The sequence below is a fragment of the Ambystoma mexicanum genome, chromosome 3q (genome assembly GCF_040938575.1).
Source record: "Ambystoma mexicanum isolate Mex_15411 chromosome 3q, UKY_AmexF1_1, whole genome shotgun sequence".
NCBI lineage: Eukaryota > Metazoa > Chordata > Amphibia > Caudata > Ambystomatidae > Ambystoma > Ambystoma mexicanum.
In genome coordinates this window covers 1,248,797,924-1,248,813,498 of record NC_090926.1, presented here as the reverse complement: position 1 = coordinate 1,248,813,498, position 15,575 = coordinate 1,248,797,924, and the positions used below count along the sequence as shown (strand labels likewise).

The 15,575-nt window shown below is 46.2% G+C and overlaps 1 protein-coding gene across 2 annotated transcripts in view; it reads left to right on the top strand.

Moving 5' to 3' along the window:
• Positions 1-15,575, top strand: part of PRKCSH (PRKCSH beta subunit of glucosidase II) — a 176,777-nt gene that overhangs the window by 93,886 nt on the left and 67,316 nt on the right. For both annotated transcript variants that reach the window (XM_069604226.1, XM_069604227.1), the window contains one exon: positions 3,008-3,095. In XM_069604226.1, coding sequence (XP_069460327.1) covers positions 3,008-3,095 — 88 coding nt within the window. The remainder of the gene's footprint in view (positions 1-3,007; positions 3,096-15,575) is intronic.

Here is a 15,575-nt window from a genome sequence, read left to right as displayed (position 1 = left end):
TTTAGAACTGACAACCCCTCCTCGCAAGTGCACTCCCTCTGCTGGCAGCCCTCCCAGGTGAAGAGGTGGCCAAATGGAAAGGTCCACTTACAAGCAATCTGTTTGGCTTTCAGTGCTGTTGTCACTGGGTACATCTCTTTGTTTTTGTAGTGTGGTTTGCACTAGATGTTGGTATAGCTGGACCGGGGAGCCAGCCACCTTAACCTCTGTACTAGCTCTAGGGTTTTCAATATTTCTTCCTTTATCGCAAACTACGTTAATGCAACCAGAACGTCATGAGGCTGAAGACCCAGTCCTGTCCCTTTCGGGCCTACTCTATGGATGCGGTCCATTAGAATGTCTTCTGGACGCATGTCCGGCAGGAGCTCCCCGAAGCATTGCTACATTGTGCTTCTCAAGTCTTCCTCTAGGGTCGCCTCACAGAGGCCCTTCACTCGGATGTTAGATCTACGGGAGCAGTTCTCTAAGTCTTCAGCTTGTATCTCTAAATTGTGTCGCTTTGGCCAACTGATCCAAGAGTACACTATTTTGTCTGACCTCTTCCACGATGTTCAAAAGGCCCTGCTCCGTCACATCAACTCTGGCTCCTAAGTCGTTGATCTCATGACACACTTCTTGTACGGAGCTTTGTAAATCCACTTGCATTTTATTCAGTTGGTCTTAGAATGGTTAACTCCTTCCATGCCCTTCAGAGACTTTAGGGCTTGCCGGAGGACGTGAGAATGTGATCTCACGGAACGGCGGCCATCTTGGAATCCCAGAGGACATTTCTAAGGTGTGTGTATTAAAGATAAAGCCTATTGTTATGGGGTGTTCCCTACCTAACAAACCTAAGGTGCTCGTCCGTCTTCTGTGAATGTCCCAAAGAATCTGTCCACAGTACAAACTGACCCTACCACTTATTCTAATAACTAAAGTCAGGAGAATGTCTCCCTTCTACTGGGTGTTGCGTCTTACAAACAACTTCTTCCTGTTTCTTTGTAATGAGTCATTTTTAAATAGTCTTTTGTAACTTCTTTAATCGGCTCACTTAACGCTCAGGATTTTATTATACTTTTTCTCCTTCTCAACAGCTGGTCTATTTGACTTTGTACATGTATCTTGCTCGAAGACTATCACTATCCTTTTCCCAGGATAGTGATAGTCATTGGACATATCTCTCACTCCAACTTTCTCTCAGGTGTTTGTCCTGCAGTTTTAATATTTATGGTTTCTCTCATTCCAAACATTCCTTTCTTTTACTTTCCAGGTTATACTTTCATTAACTTGACTAGGACGAGTATGAGTGATCCCCTAACGATCCCCCCTGCAGCCTCCCGCGTCTTCCATTACCTTGTTACCTCTGGGATAATGTCACTGGGGCTGCTCTGGTTACTTAGATGTCCCGTACTCTGTATTCTCCTTCTGAATGGCGGACCAGCTCTTCGGATATCTGGACGCTACGCAGTCTTGACTGCATGGTGGTTTCAGTGTTGTGCCCCCCAGTCCACCCCGAGATCTGTAATCGCGCCACCACCATATGCTTGTTTCTCACTCTCTCCGGTTCACAGGACTCTGCGCGTTCAGCAATCTGCTTTTGGTACACGAGCAGCTTCCAAACTGCAACCTTTGTCCGTTTCACAGCCTCCTCCCCTCAGGTACTACATCGCTGTGGGGCTACTCTAGCTGACATTCGTGTCTCTTGCCGCTTGTTGCAGCATCTCGTTCCGATTCAGGCTGGCTTTGCTGACCCAGGGGCAGCCTTTTTATGTGCTTTACAATGGTTGCATCTGGCATCAGCAATTTTAGCTTTTTTTGGGGAACAAACGCTGTTCCCTGCTGGCCACCTTAAGTTTAACCTTATTTTGTAAGTTCATTGAGGCGCCATCATATTGACTACTACTGATTAAGCGGCTGCCAAAAATGTAGAAGGATGGATTCTGTGCAGTGGAGGAATAAGAAATAAAACCTCAGGTTGTGTTGGTATTAAAGGAGAGTAGAAGATGGAGACAAATCAGCTGGAGGAGGTTGAGAGGGTGCCGCAGGAGATGGTACCGAAGGCTGATCCAGACGTAGCTAGCCAGAGTTGAAAGGCCACAGGGGTAACGTGCAACTCGATCAACAGGAGTCAAGCCCAAAGTAGGAGGGGTTATGAGCCCATGGTGCAGCGACAAGGAGATACAAGAACAAAGCTGGGGTAGGAGTTGTGATTAGTGAGATGGTGATAGGGGCAGAAGTCAGGCACCTAAGTGAGGGAGGAGAAGGCGGCCTCCTAATTCTCCTAGCTGGGGCAGGAAAGGATGTCGAAACGCCTTATGCCTGAGATGGAGAACTAAGTCAGGAAAGGAGCTCAAGAGTAACACTGATGAAGGGTGCAGGAACCCCTTAAATTGGATATTGTAAACCAGAGGTGAAGAGAAACCAGAACTTGCTAATACAGATGCAGCAACGCCTTAAACGCGAGACTGATGACCAAGGAGCAGGAACTCCTAGAAGGGTCCGAGACATGCTTTGCTCCTGGGTTGGTGTGCAAATCATGAATGGAAGTGGCAGATGAGGGGTACAAGAAGTCTTTTAAGCCCAGACTGGTGCCCCCTTGAGGGTTGACTGAGAGGATCACCAGAGCATGAACCTACTTAATTTAGTTTGGATTATGATTTTAGTCCGTGTTTATTATTTTGCCCACCCTGTACATATTCCCAGAATAAAGAAAGTAGTGATTCAGTGCAATCTTGGCCTAGTAAGTGATCCTAGAGCGTGTTAGTGACTTTAGTGGAAGTCACCGTTCCAAATTCTGGACTTAAATTTACTTACCTTTTACATACTGCTTTTTCATCTCTGCATCTTTCTTACATGAACAGTATATTTAAAACAATTTGTCGTGTAGATGTTCCATTATTGTTACTCTCCTATTCATTTCCCTGATTCCCCTCCTGCCACATTTACCCCAGAGAGAACCAGGATGTAGGGATGAGTCCCGCCAACCTAGTTGTGGTATTCTGAGCCTGTTTTTTTCCTACTTTTCTAGGTGCCACATCCCAAGCAGCCGACCGAGCAGGAGGCTGGCGAAGACAAGATGCCACCATATGACGAGGCAACCCAGGCACTGATTGATGGTATGACATCTGGTGTGGGGGCAGACACTGTATCCACATAGTTTTGGATTTCACCAAAAGGGAGTATGAGATGTTTGAACAAGTTAGAAGGCGAGAACACACTGGCAAGTAAAGTGTGTGTATGCCAGGGTAGGATCCTGCAGAGTCTCTCACGAACCGGTGCTGATGCTCACTGTACTAGATTTAGAGAGGGTAAACTGGACAATGTTGGCTACTGTGCACATTATTCCACGTTGTAAGAACACACCAGGCTTCAGTGCCCAGGGGAACTACTTGTCTCCCTTCTGAGTTGCAAGGAGCTGTGCTGCCTGTGGGACTTGGGGACATCCAGGTGAGCTGATGACGTTCCAGCTGTAACACCGGGGACCTCTGGTAAACCGCTGTACCCACCACTGCAGTGTCTGATTGTTTTAAGACAGTTGAACACTCATGGCATGTAGCTGGTGAGTTGGGGCAGACAGAAGTCTCCGTCTCCCTCCCCCTGCTCCCCTTGGAGGGCAGCGCCATTTGTTTATTTGTCGACTCCCTCCTCGGGGACACCTCACTTGTTTTTCTAGTCTCCCCTGCATTCTTCCTCGTGTAGTCTGATCTGCTTGTCTGTGTCAGTTTCTTTTGCCAGCTCTCTCTCTCTCCCTTTCCCCTTTTCATCTTCTTCCTTCTGTTCTCTTTGTAACCCAAATGCGGTTGAAAGCTAGCCTTTAGTATATCGGACAGTTTATCTAAGCTCGGCAAGCAAGCAAGTCTTGCTCCAATTCTGCTGAAGTCATCCTGCACAATGAGGGAAAATGGCTTTCAAAGAAACACTTGCTCTCTTTTTGTCAGTGGGTTCGTGGGCACAACACATATTCTGAAAGTGTGGGTTTGCCAAAATCCAATATGCAGCGCAGTTGACAATAAGAAAATAAGGTTCAGACTTTCCCTATAAAAATACGTTTAAGAAACAAATTAAGGAAGAAACCTAACCGGTAATTTTTTTAAATAGCCTCGCCCGGAATATCATAATGTTCTCCTTGGTGTATATCATAGCTGAGTTTTTAATATGTGCTACACCGGACAGTCATGAATCCATTTTGGGGAAAGGAAATGAGTGTGGCTAGTTGTGAATTGCGCTCTGCTGCCAGGGAGTCTGTTTTCCTTAGGTGATGCTCCAGAAACCAAGGTGCCTTTACCCATAGGAATGTGACTGCAGCCAATCAGGCTAGGAGCAGTGCAAAGAGCCATCAAGCATTAAGAATATGTGTGTCCGTATTGCTGTGGAGAGGATCATTCCCTCATTCTGCCACTAGAGCTATGAAGATGAAGATTCCTGTTACAGGAGCCATCATGGGTGAAGCCGTTCACCTGTAAGGCAAAGCTTTGCTCTTCGACAGGGTAGACGCGTGCCTCTCTTAGACTGGTATACTTAACCAGTTGCTGTCCTAGTCATCCCAGAGCTCTGACGAGTTACAACGCTATTGTCTGTTTTACATCCTTCGGAGTTAAGACTACGCCATTACTGGAATCTCTTGCAGCCTTGGAACTCTTAACCCTGCCAGGTATCTTTGTTGTGAGACTGGGGCCTCCTTGTTCTGCTGATGCTGCTCTCTGCCAAGTAGTGGGGCCTTCCTGAAGTCTGGGTTCACCTGTCCTGCTACACGTTAGTCGGCCCTGTGGTGGGTTCATCCCAACTGCTTGTCGTACCATAAGGTGTCCTGGGTGTGTTCCAACAACATGGGAGTCATTGCACTCTTGCAGCGTCAGTCAAGTACAGTCAGGTGATGAGCCATTTACGAAAGGTTGCTGACAAGAGACTGAATCGCTGGACAGAGTTATCACCTAAAGAATTTCGCCATCCGCAAACCCTGGACCTCCAATTCCGGAAATAAATGGCGTGAGCATTCGTTAAACAACAACCTCAAATAAGTTAGGGCTGTTGGGTCATTCGATCATGCTTCAACGGTCTTGGTTGCTTACCTGTTTTGATGCCTCCATTTCCCGTTCATTCCTATAAGTGTAATGTCCTAACATTGGATCTATTTGGGCGTTCAGCTGTCCCTTTCATGAGACCACTAAACTTTGCCTATAGGGTGATTTTAACACACTACTTTGGTTTAAGGGAATCGTCTGGTGGCAGCTGTAATTTAATGTTGTCTAAGGTATCGTTTCACCTCCTGCTCTCAGGCATTTCCTCTCTAGTTTTGGTGGACCCCAGGAGGCAGGCCTGTATCTGAGCCCTGCACTGCATCCTCCGTAGTTGTTTGGGCTGGTTTAGACAAGTTCCTGACCCTAGGTGGTTCCACCCACACAGGATGTTTAATAGCCTATTTTTAGCTGTTTGTGGAGCCAACCTGATTGGCTGTCCAGCAAAACATTTGTTAGAAGCCCCTGTGTGTGATTGTAGGGATGGCTTATTGTATGGGGTTAACTAGCATAAACCCTGACATTGGTTAATTTCTGTTGGACCTCTGGTAGAGTAAAGTTGTTTACAACCTCTTCAAGAAGCTATGCTACATTTTGTGGCCAGTTTTGGCCAGATTGGCCGGGCTTGCCTCATTATCTTTGCTCCAGTATGGATTTTTGGTTGCTGGTTGTTTTTCATGGCTGTCGTCATCCCCTTGGCCCTCCTTATTGGCTGGATTGCGACTTGGGTCTTCTCTGGACAGTTTTACTGCCTTGGTTGTTCACATTGTTGTAGGTGTCGCCCAGAATGGTATTATGCCTCCAAAACCAAGCCTCTACTGTACATTTCGATTGTCCTATGTCACCCCCAGCATTGTTTCCTACGTGTGACCGTTTCTGCTAGTGTGCTGCTCTGCTTTGTCCATCGAACCGTCGGAATAGGTTCGGCTGCGTTCCTCCGTCTTCTAGGAGCCACTTTGCTGCTTCTTTTGCTTCTGGTTGGTGGGTCCCACGAATATGAAAGATTGTTCTTTTTGTATGTATGGGCCTTAGCTGGTCCCTGGATGTTTGGAACCTGTAATCCACACCTGTAAAGGAGGATTTGTACCCACTGAATTGCTTTGCCTCAACTGAGCCATCTGGTTGGTAACTGCCAGTGAGTATGGGCCCAGGGGTGATTCGTTATTTGAGACGCTCTCCAGGGTTTCCATGGTCCAAGCTATCTGCAGGCCCCCTTCGCCACATTTTGCCCTTCACTTGTGCTGGCCCGATTCCTGCTTTGGGGGCATCTCTACATGCGGCCGCTTGGTCTCGAATACAGTTGTTCAAGAGGGTCTCTACTGGCATCCCCTGGGGTCGTATGCGGTCTTCCGCACCTACTCGCCTTTCTTATCACCAAACACTGCAGATGTGCCTACTCATTTTGCCCATTGATTCCTATGGGGAGCTTTTGAACTTAACAAACTCGCCAAATGTGAATTTGAAGGTACTTTGCTGCCTCTCTGTTCTTTTGGGTACCCCTTTGGTCCAATGACCTTTAGGCCAAAGACTAGAATGTAGCCATTGCTACAGATTTTTAGATGTATTTTTAAATTCTTGCATTAGTTTCCTGCCTAATACGAATGCCTGGTTTCATTGTATTCATTTACGGATTACTGTATTAATTGTCTCTAGGAGCCTAATGAGTCTGGTACTGCGAGCCTAATAATGTTCTGAGATTTGGTGGCCTCTGGCAATATGTACTCCAGTGAATCCCTTTCATCCCTCTAGACACTATATTTACTATGTTGTGTGTGTTTGTATCATCTCCAATACTCTGACCTGGAGGTATAGAAATCTACTGTGACTGTTTTTTTGTTGGTAAATGTTGTCCTGATAATGGATGTATGAATGTATTTGTGAGGGAAGCTTATCATTTTGCTGCTTTTTTCCCATAGATTTATATGGGACCCCTGTTAGGCATGATTGTATGCAGTACCCTTGGGGTGCACTACAAGAACCCTGACCTCCTGGCAATAGCAACCCAACCTTTGGTATAAGTCTGAAATACACAGGTTGGCAGTGTGGACGAGTTGCCAGGCTTCTCTCAAGAGGGGTCAGTGTGAGCTGTAGGGGAGTTACAGATTCACAGTGACAAGTATTCAAGCAAACACTTACACACAGGGTTTCTTGATAAAACAATTATTAATTTGTTTACCAGTCAGTTAATGTAAGCCTTCTTCAAAAGGGAGCACTGTAAAACACCACACAAATATACTTCAAAACTATACACTCTCTTAAGTTCAGAATAAGTAAATAACCATTTGGGATGGCATACAGCAGAGACCCACAGGTGACTTGAATTACTAGGGTACTGTTGACCTTAATGTATTACTGTTGGCATTCAGAATTAGTTAAGAGCAAGTCAAAAGAGAAAGATTAGAGCATACAAGATACCGCAAATATTCCTGAAGCAGGCAAATACTTTCAGATTCCCCACTAAGAGTCATTCAGTGAAACAGGCTAAGCCAAAGTCAATAGGCAAGAGTATATGGGCTGAAGCACTTCTTTGAAGGTAGGTAGAAAAGTCTTTGCACAATGTTTCAGAAGTCTTTGAAGAAAAAAATGAATCAATGTAGGGCCACAAGCTGTTAGATTTGTGAGTAGTAGAAGATGCAAGCAACTCTACAGCAAGAGGCAAGACTTTGTACAGTACCTTTAAAATGAAGAGAAGATGCACCAGATGACTCCTGTTCCTGTGCAGCTCTGCAGATCTCACTGTTCCTGGGCCTCGGTCGTGGGGACAAGAGGGAGGACGTCGGGGGACTCCTGCACTGAGACGGTCAAAACTTGCAACCGGCAAACTTCACTTTCAGTGGCTGTTTGGTGTTTCAGCTCCTCGCGTCTACTGCAAATAGCAATGCCGCGGTTCCTGGCTGTCGAGATGGACTTTCCTTGCTTGTGGGGTCCCGCACTCTGTTGAGGGGGCTCAGGCTCGGTCCGTTCTGCTTCCTGGTAGTCTGTAGAATCTTCCTAGAGCTCTTGGCCAACTTAAAAGCAACGCACACAAACTAGTGTTCCTCTCCCTGGCTCTACCATTTCCAGCAGCAACTGTGGAAATTCAACCAGCTCCGAGAAGGATGTCCAGGTGGCTTACTTTGGAGTTGATTGGTCCCACCAACTCAAGGGGAGAAGTCCTTGCAGGGGCTTCTGTCGATGCGAACTTGCCATCTCACCACAGCAGCAGGGCTTCACCGGGCAAACCGACGGTCCAGGAGTTGCAGCAGGCGTCCTCTTCAAGTTCTTCTTCGGTTCCTTCGTCCAGTAGTCGACTCTGCCTTCCAAGCCAAAAGACTCGCCTTTTATACGGTTCTCTCCCTTTCATTCCGGCCTAGCTGTCAGTCAACAGGGTGGCTGTCCTTGCCAGTCAGCCGGGCAATCATCACAGAGTGCATTTGGGTCTCCTAGGAGCGGTTGGGTGAAGCCTGCCTCTGGCTCCAGGTTGTCTGGGGTAGGCAGGAAAGGAGGTGCCCGAAACTCCCTGTGCTTAGTCTCCTTAGTCTCCTAAGCACAGGGAGTTTCGGGCACCTCCTTTCCTGCCTACCCCCAGACAACCTGGAGCCAGAGGCAGGCTTCACTCGTAAATCCCGCCAAAGGCAAAACGAACAAAGAAACTAAACCTCGTTTGACGTGCAGAGTAAATCTCAAGTAAGACCTTTCCACAAAGAAATGGCGAAAAAAGAATACCGGGGCCATTTTGATAAAAATGGCACAATTGGGTGCTTTACTGCAGCTGCGAACGGAGTCCGCAGTAAGTGCACACCACGGTAGTAAACACGAAACAGCTGCCACCAGCCTTTCAGTGAGGAAAGGCTAAGATCAACATGTTACATGAGAAGCTAGACAAAGGGGATACTAGGTAACTTCTCCAGCACCCTATTGTAAGATGGTGTGTGCTGGGTCTAGAAAGTTCCAAATGTTATTAAAGTCAATTTCGCTTTACTGCTCTGGGAAACAGTAGTTTATCCCAGAGAAGGTATTTAAACCTTTGGGAAATCTGAAAGACTTCCCTGTGCCACTGCACTGAAGCTGCTGTTTGACACAATGTAAAGGGTGATGCATATGGAGTTTGTCAGACTCCACAACCAAAAGAAACCAAAATCCAGCAAAGTTGCTGGGGGTCTCTAAGGTAGAGGGAATTGGCACATTTCTGACAATTCTCCCTAACAACCCCCTTTCTTTTTGCTTAGTTTTAAATCTTGTTTTAGCTTTTCAGAGGTAAGTAAAGCCTCCTGCTTTACTTCCCTTGCTTTGTGCTCATTTTTATGGGGAGACTGATCAGTCCATAAGACTATCAGTGATGAGAGACTATGGGCCTCATTACGACCCAGGCGGTCCGGAAATAACGGTGGCGGTAAACCCGCCGCAACCGTTGTTTCCGGACCGCCTGAGTCCGACCCCTGCAGGTGGGGTCTAACCTGGCGGGTTTAACACCTCCCGCATGCAGGCGGACGAGGAAACACCGGCAGCATTACGAGATGCTGCCGGTGTTTACATGATCCCCATTTCCATCGAGTCCCATAGGACTCAATGGGAATGGGGATTTACACCATTCCGACTCCGTGATTCCTGGAAAACCGGGGTTGTAATGCCCCGGGAATCACGGAGGCAGAATGGTAATACGAGTCCGGCGTTAACCAGGCGGTTTTACCGCCTCGGTTAACGCCGGACTCGTAATGAGGCCCTGTGTCTCTTCATGGATTGCTTTTATTTTTACAACTGCACACATCACCCTTAAGTGAAATGTGGTTAGGATACTTTGCATCCTATGTTGTTCTTTTTTAATTTATGGGTTACAAATACAATGTGACCGGGATGGGCTTGTGGCAGTTGAGGCTTTTCTAACGTGTTTTTACTTAAGCACTTTTGCAATTATCGCAAATGGTTACTGAGAATGGCCAGCACACTAAGGTGGCTGTGCCATTAGAATTTTACCTGTCCTTTGGCCATATTGTTCTTTGGCCTTCTTTCTGCCCTTTTCAGGGATGAAATTGCCTTATATTGAATGTTCTTTCCAAGTTTCTGCTTTCACGTGATAAGGGGACAGCCTGTGTGTGTTTGCCCAGAGGTAGGGGCTAGGACTGTCTGGTCCCAGTCCACATCCTGGTGTCAGAATGTCTGTCGCTGGACAGAATGTGTGGCCAGTGACTATCCATGATTGCACGCCCCTTCCAGTTTGAATGGTGCAGGTCCTTACCATTGATGGACCAGGACACGCTTCCAGCCCAACTCCTGGATAAAAGAATGACTCCTGCAGCTTTTCAAAGATCGTTGGAGACAAGACCCCTTTGAAGAAGAGCAGCCCTCTTACGATCTGAGGACTCTTCCTGCAGCTGACCTGCACCAACTCCAGTGAAGTCCTGGTGAAGCCCGGCTCCTTTGTCCAATCTCAAAGACCCTTGTCTGTACTTCGACCCCTGGACCAGTGGGAGCAACCAGTCTTGTTCCCCTGCTCGAGGATCTGTGCCTTCTAAGCCCTCAGAGGTGTCCCTGGACCAACTAGTGGAATGACAAGCTACCCTGGGCTTCCTTGATGCAGCTGTCGCTGTTCCGCATGCATCCTTGGCACTTGGAGGATCTTCAGCTTGTACTACAAGACACCAGTTTCAGCATTTTCAGTCTTCCTGCATCAACAGAAGCTGTTCCTTTGTTCATCCCTCAAGATCGCCTGTCGCTGCTTGACCTTGGTGACTCCCGTTGCAATCTGTCATCTTTGCTTCCCACTGGTATCCTGAGGTTGCCTGCTGTGCAGAAGTCTTCATCTTTTCTTAACAAAGGTTTTCTGGAAGGTGCTTGGAACTGATATTCAAGCACTGTGACTGACCAAAAGTAAATCCTGCGTCTGAACGTGACTGCTGCACCCACGACAACTTGGTCTCCCTCGACCGTACGAAGCGCAGAAGATTGCTTCCCCAACAGAATCTAGAGCCTCAGCAGTGGTCTCTGGAGAAATAGAGTCAGGGATGTAGGTTAACATACCTGTTACTTTTCAGGATGTAAGGTTCTATCCCTTTCTCTCTTTCCTGACTTACAGTGGTGGTGGTCTTGTCAATGATAACTCTTAGGCCTATCCTAGTGTAGTAGAATTAAGGGAGTAACTTACTTGAACTTTCCTTAACTTTTTGGAACTTTGAGTCACAACCACTGGCACCGTCCAATCCATAGTATACCTTTCTGAAAAGTATAACTTTTGAACTGATGGCACAAGGCCCCAAACCATTTTAGGCCTGGATTTACTTTACTACGTGTTAGGGAACTGATTTAGTACGGTTTTAAAGTGATCCTACTTTATTGTATGCATCTGACTACTTAACTGCTTTATACAGGTTTTGGGTGCTGTGCTATTTCTGTCTTCTCGTAAGGGTGAACATATATGTATTTTATAGTGAATGGGTGACAATATTTGCCTAGAGGTTTCATTTGATTAGTGTGTATTTTGAAGTCCTAATAAATCATTGTATACTTGTGTACTTGCCCGTCAAACTGGAATGATTGTGTTGCTCTGTGTTAGGGGAGTTTTCCTAAGGTCTGCCTTGTTATACAGGGCCAAACTGTTAATCTAAGTCTGTACTACTCAGAGGTTTGTTGAATGGCAGACCAGCCAGGCTTATCTTGGGAGGATGTGAGATGTAGGTAAGTACAATGAACCCAGTAAATGCATTATTCCAAAGAAACGCTCACACACTTGTAGTTATAGTAAAATATACATTTCTTTTATATACACAAGGCAAAGGTAAGTAAATACTATTTAGACTAACCAACACACATGGAAACATAAGCAGCACTTGTTCTGGCGAAAGCTTCAATAGGTAGTGGCTTGCACCAGCAATGAACACAGTTCAATGATATCTCAATTCACTATAAGTCGCTGAATGTTCTGTTGTAAGGATAAATGGTTATTCAGCACTAGCAACAGCAATCTATTAATTTGTAATACTTTTCAATGAGTCTAACACTTTAGCAGTCCATTCCCTTCCTAGTTAAGAGTTCTTCAGTCAGTTGAGTTGGGGTGTAAAGTCTTATGCAGCAGCAGAAAAGGCAACATTCCGCTAAATTACTTAAGTAGAATGCTTTAGTGGAACACAAAAGTTAATCGGGACCTTGGAAAGGACTCCCTATGGGTGCACAAACTGTTAAGCCTCGGCAAGGGGTATGGGTGTCCACCCAAACACCTGGTATCGCACTTCATTCACACAGGAGCGACAATTCGGCTTGTGGTAAGTACTGCCTTGAGCCCCACAATAACCTCCGAGTATTGAAGTTGCAGCTGGATTCTTTCCTGTGCAGCAGCGGTGGACCCGGTCTCCTTGTACTTGGTATTGGTGACGAAAGGAGGGACTCTGGAAGAAATGTTGCAGCAGCAGTCGCGAGAAAGGACCCTCGGCAATTAATTATTTTGGACTCTCACGTCGGTCTGCAGTTTTGGTGCCTTTGTAGCCGCCCGGTCGATCCGCCTCGGTTCTGCAGTCCTGCACTCTGGTGGGCAGCCTTTGAGGAGGGGGATGCCTCTGAAGGGCCAACTGGAGCTCACCAAAGTTCTGGGAGGTTTTGTTCACTGGAAGATGGACTGCATTGGGTCGGAGGTCCCCTAGTAATGGCAGTTTGCATCCCTGGAAGGTCACAGCATGTTGAGGGATGGCTCGTTCTGCAGGTCATCTTCTGGTTAGTTGGTCCCACTAGCCAAAGAGGAGTAGTCCTCTACGGAGCTCCTCTGTCGTTAGAAAACAAGTCTGTACAGCAGTAGTCTCTTTGCGGTTACTGGAAGGGTCTGACAGTGTCTCTGATTGTCTTCTGCTTCAGATCTTCCGTTCTAGTGGTCGACTTGCCTCCTGCCTCAGGAACCTCAGCATTTATCAGGATTTCTCATTCCTATGCACACGCTCTGCAGTTTACAGAAAGGGGTGAGTGCCTGCCCAATCGGGACAGCCAGCCACCCAGTGGGATCTAGTTCCATTCAGGCACATCAGCAGACAAAGGACAGGCACACTGGAGCCTTGGCGGGCACACAGACGAGTCCTGCCAAAGACAAAACTCACTTCAAGACCTCCCCCTTTCAGGATGGTAGTAGAAGGGCTAACAAAGAACAACCACACAAGAAATGGACAAAAAAAGAAAGGAACCACTATGTTAGAACATAGGTGACCCTTTTGTGCAGAACTGCAGCCGTGAATAGAGCTTGCAGTGGAAAATTGCACAAAAGTCGAAGAAACACATCCACTGCCACCAGTCATAACTATAGGGTCATTACTGTAACCAAAAAGGTACCAGAGCAGAGAGAAGAGGGATACCAGGTATCCCCTCAGCACTCCTTTCATTTATAAGGTGGGATGTGCTGATTTCTCAAAAGTAAAAGTTTAGGAAGGATGCAAAGTATCCCTCTTTCCTTAAGAACCGTAGTTTTTAAGGAAAATATGAGAATATAAGAAGGAGAACCCAAAGAGCCCTCGGCAACATTCCACACAAGGTGCTGTGTGCTGCAAAGGTGTATTACAGATACCTCTAAGAGATATGGAGGAAAACAAGACTCCATAACATAAGGTAAAACATAAAGAACAGAGTTCCCATGTTTAGAGCAATTAAGAATTAATGAGGGGGAAAAGGTTCCCCTCATTCAGAAGAACAAGAAAAAGGTCCTAAAGTCCAGAAAAAAGTGCTGGGGTCTCACCTCACTAGGAGAGGGGATTAAGCATAAAACTGATCAATCTCCCTCACACTCTGAGTGGACTAACTGTAGCCATAGGCCACTCACGAGTCTAAGCCGTGCCGCTATGCTGCCTACCTTGATTAGGTTTTGCTAGACCTCATTGTCTTCCTGTTCACCATAAAGGGATGGCCTCCCAAAATCCACAACAGAGTTGATTTTGTAAATCCATCTTAATACTAACCTCCTAACTTGAGTGGGATCTCATTTTGTCTGACATCATCTAACTCCTAGACTTGGTAGGCATGCGGTTTCCAGTATCTGACATGCTGGCGCCAAGGTGTCAGTCACTCCTGGAGTCAGTGAAAACAAGGAGCAAACTACCTAGGCAAAGTTTGGACCTCACTTTTTTGTTTGTGTCGGTTGCCGGGACAATAAGACACCCTTGATGGAGCAATCTCAAGGGCTACTTTGGAACAGGTCAGGGAGAGGCTCTGACTTCTATTCCTCCCTCTCTGAAACCAAATGCATGGCTCCCATGTCTACCATAGGGATGACAGCCTTCAGTCTATTTATATGGATCATTTAGGAACCTCTCAGGGGTGTCCCAGCTTACTTAGTTGGTTTTCAAATCTGTAAGGCCCTGACCATTTGTCATGAAAAGCTCTAGGCCTTCTAGAGTGAAGTTAAGGCTTCTGGTCATACCAACGTTATACCAAAGCTTGATCTGCCTGTGGCTTGTCATCTACCTGTGCCATCAGGAGAGCAGTTTCTCAGTCCAAACACACAGTCCTCCATGTTTAAGAAAGGTGAATTGTAAGGGGTTTCCTAACCTTTCTTTAAAAGAGCCAGAAGGGCCTCTGGCTTTGAAATTCCCTTTGGTCATCCAGTCAACCACTTCTTGTGGCACCTCTCTATAAGTAAATAAACGATATAGTGTGAAAAGGTATCGCTTAAATTAGGCTTTTCAATGTCCTGTTGAATCTCTCCACCAGTCTTCTAGTTTATGAATTGTATACTGAGGAAAACCTCTAGGAAACCCCATGTTTCTTCCACATTTCCTGTATGTAGTGGATTTAGCAGTCACTACTTAGGTGGAATGGCTTCTGGATATCTGGAAGCAGGTATACCCACTACTGGAAATGGTACCAAAGGAGCTTGGTTCTTTGCTCCACTTTTGCCAGCCAACTCTTGCAGTGATTTTCTAAATGGACCCCCATTTTAGGCCAGTACAAATACATGGATTACCTCTCCTTGGTACTCTTTATTCCAAGATGACCTGCAAGGGGGACCTCATGTGCCAACTAAAAGAGGATGGGTCCCAACCCACCCCCGCCTGGGGAAGTACAAACATCTATGGTCTCCAGCTGAGTATGCTTTGGCTCACCATATAGCATTTCCCCGCTTTGCTCGCCAGAGGGCAGTGTTTTTTTTTGTTTACTGTGTTTCTTTGCTGCAGAGTGTGAGATTTCCCCAGTGTAAAGTTTATACACCTGATAATTAAGACATAGGTGCATGTTGCAATGGTGTATGTGAGAGGGTAAACACATTCTGCAAAGGTGTCCTTTGAAGCATAGGGGCACACTCTTTGGTTGCTGTGATTGTTCAAAAACATCTGCATTGGTGCCCGTGTTGAGGGGTGGGTATTTGTGGAATATGCTGCCTTAGTCTCTTTGGGGGGCTTCTCCTTGTTAGGGAGAATTTTCAGTTTCTGTGCTAATTCTCTTTAACCCCCTTTAACCTGAGACCCCCAGTTCCTTTTTGCTGGACTCTGGGATTTTTTTCATTTATTCTCCTGACTGAGTGGAACTTTTTACCACTCACTCCATTCTCTTGCTCTGACTGGTAATCTTATTTTACTGGTTTTGTTTTATCTTTTCACTTTAATGGAGTTCTGCTTTCCTCTATATATTTCAATACAG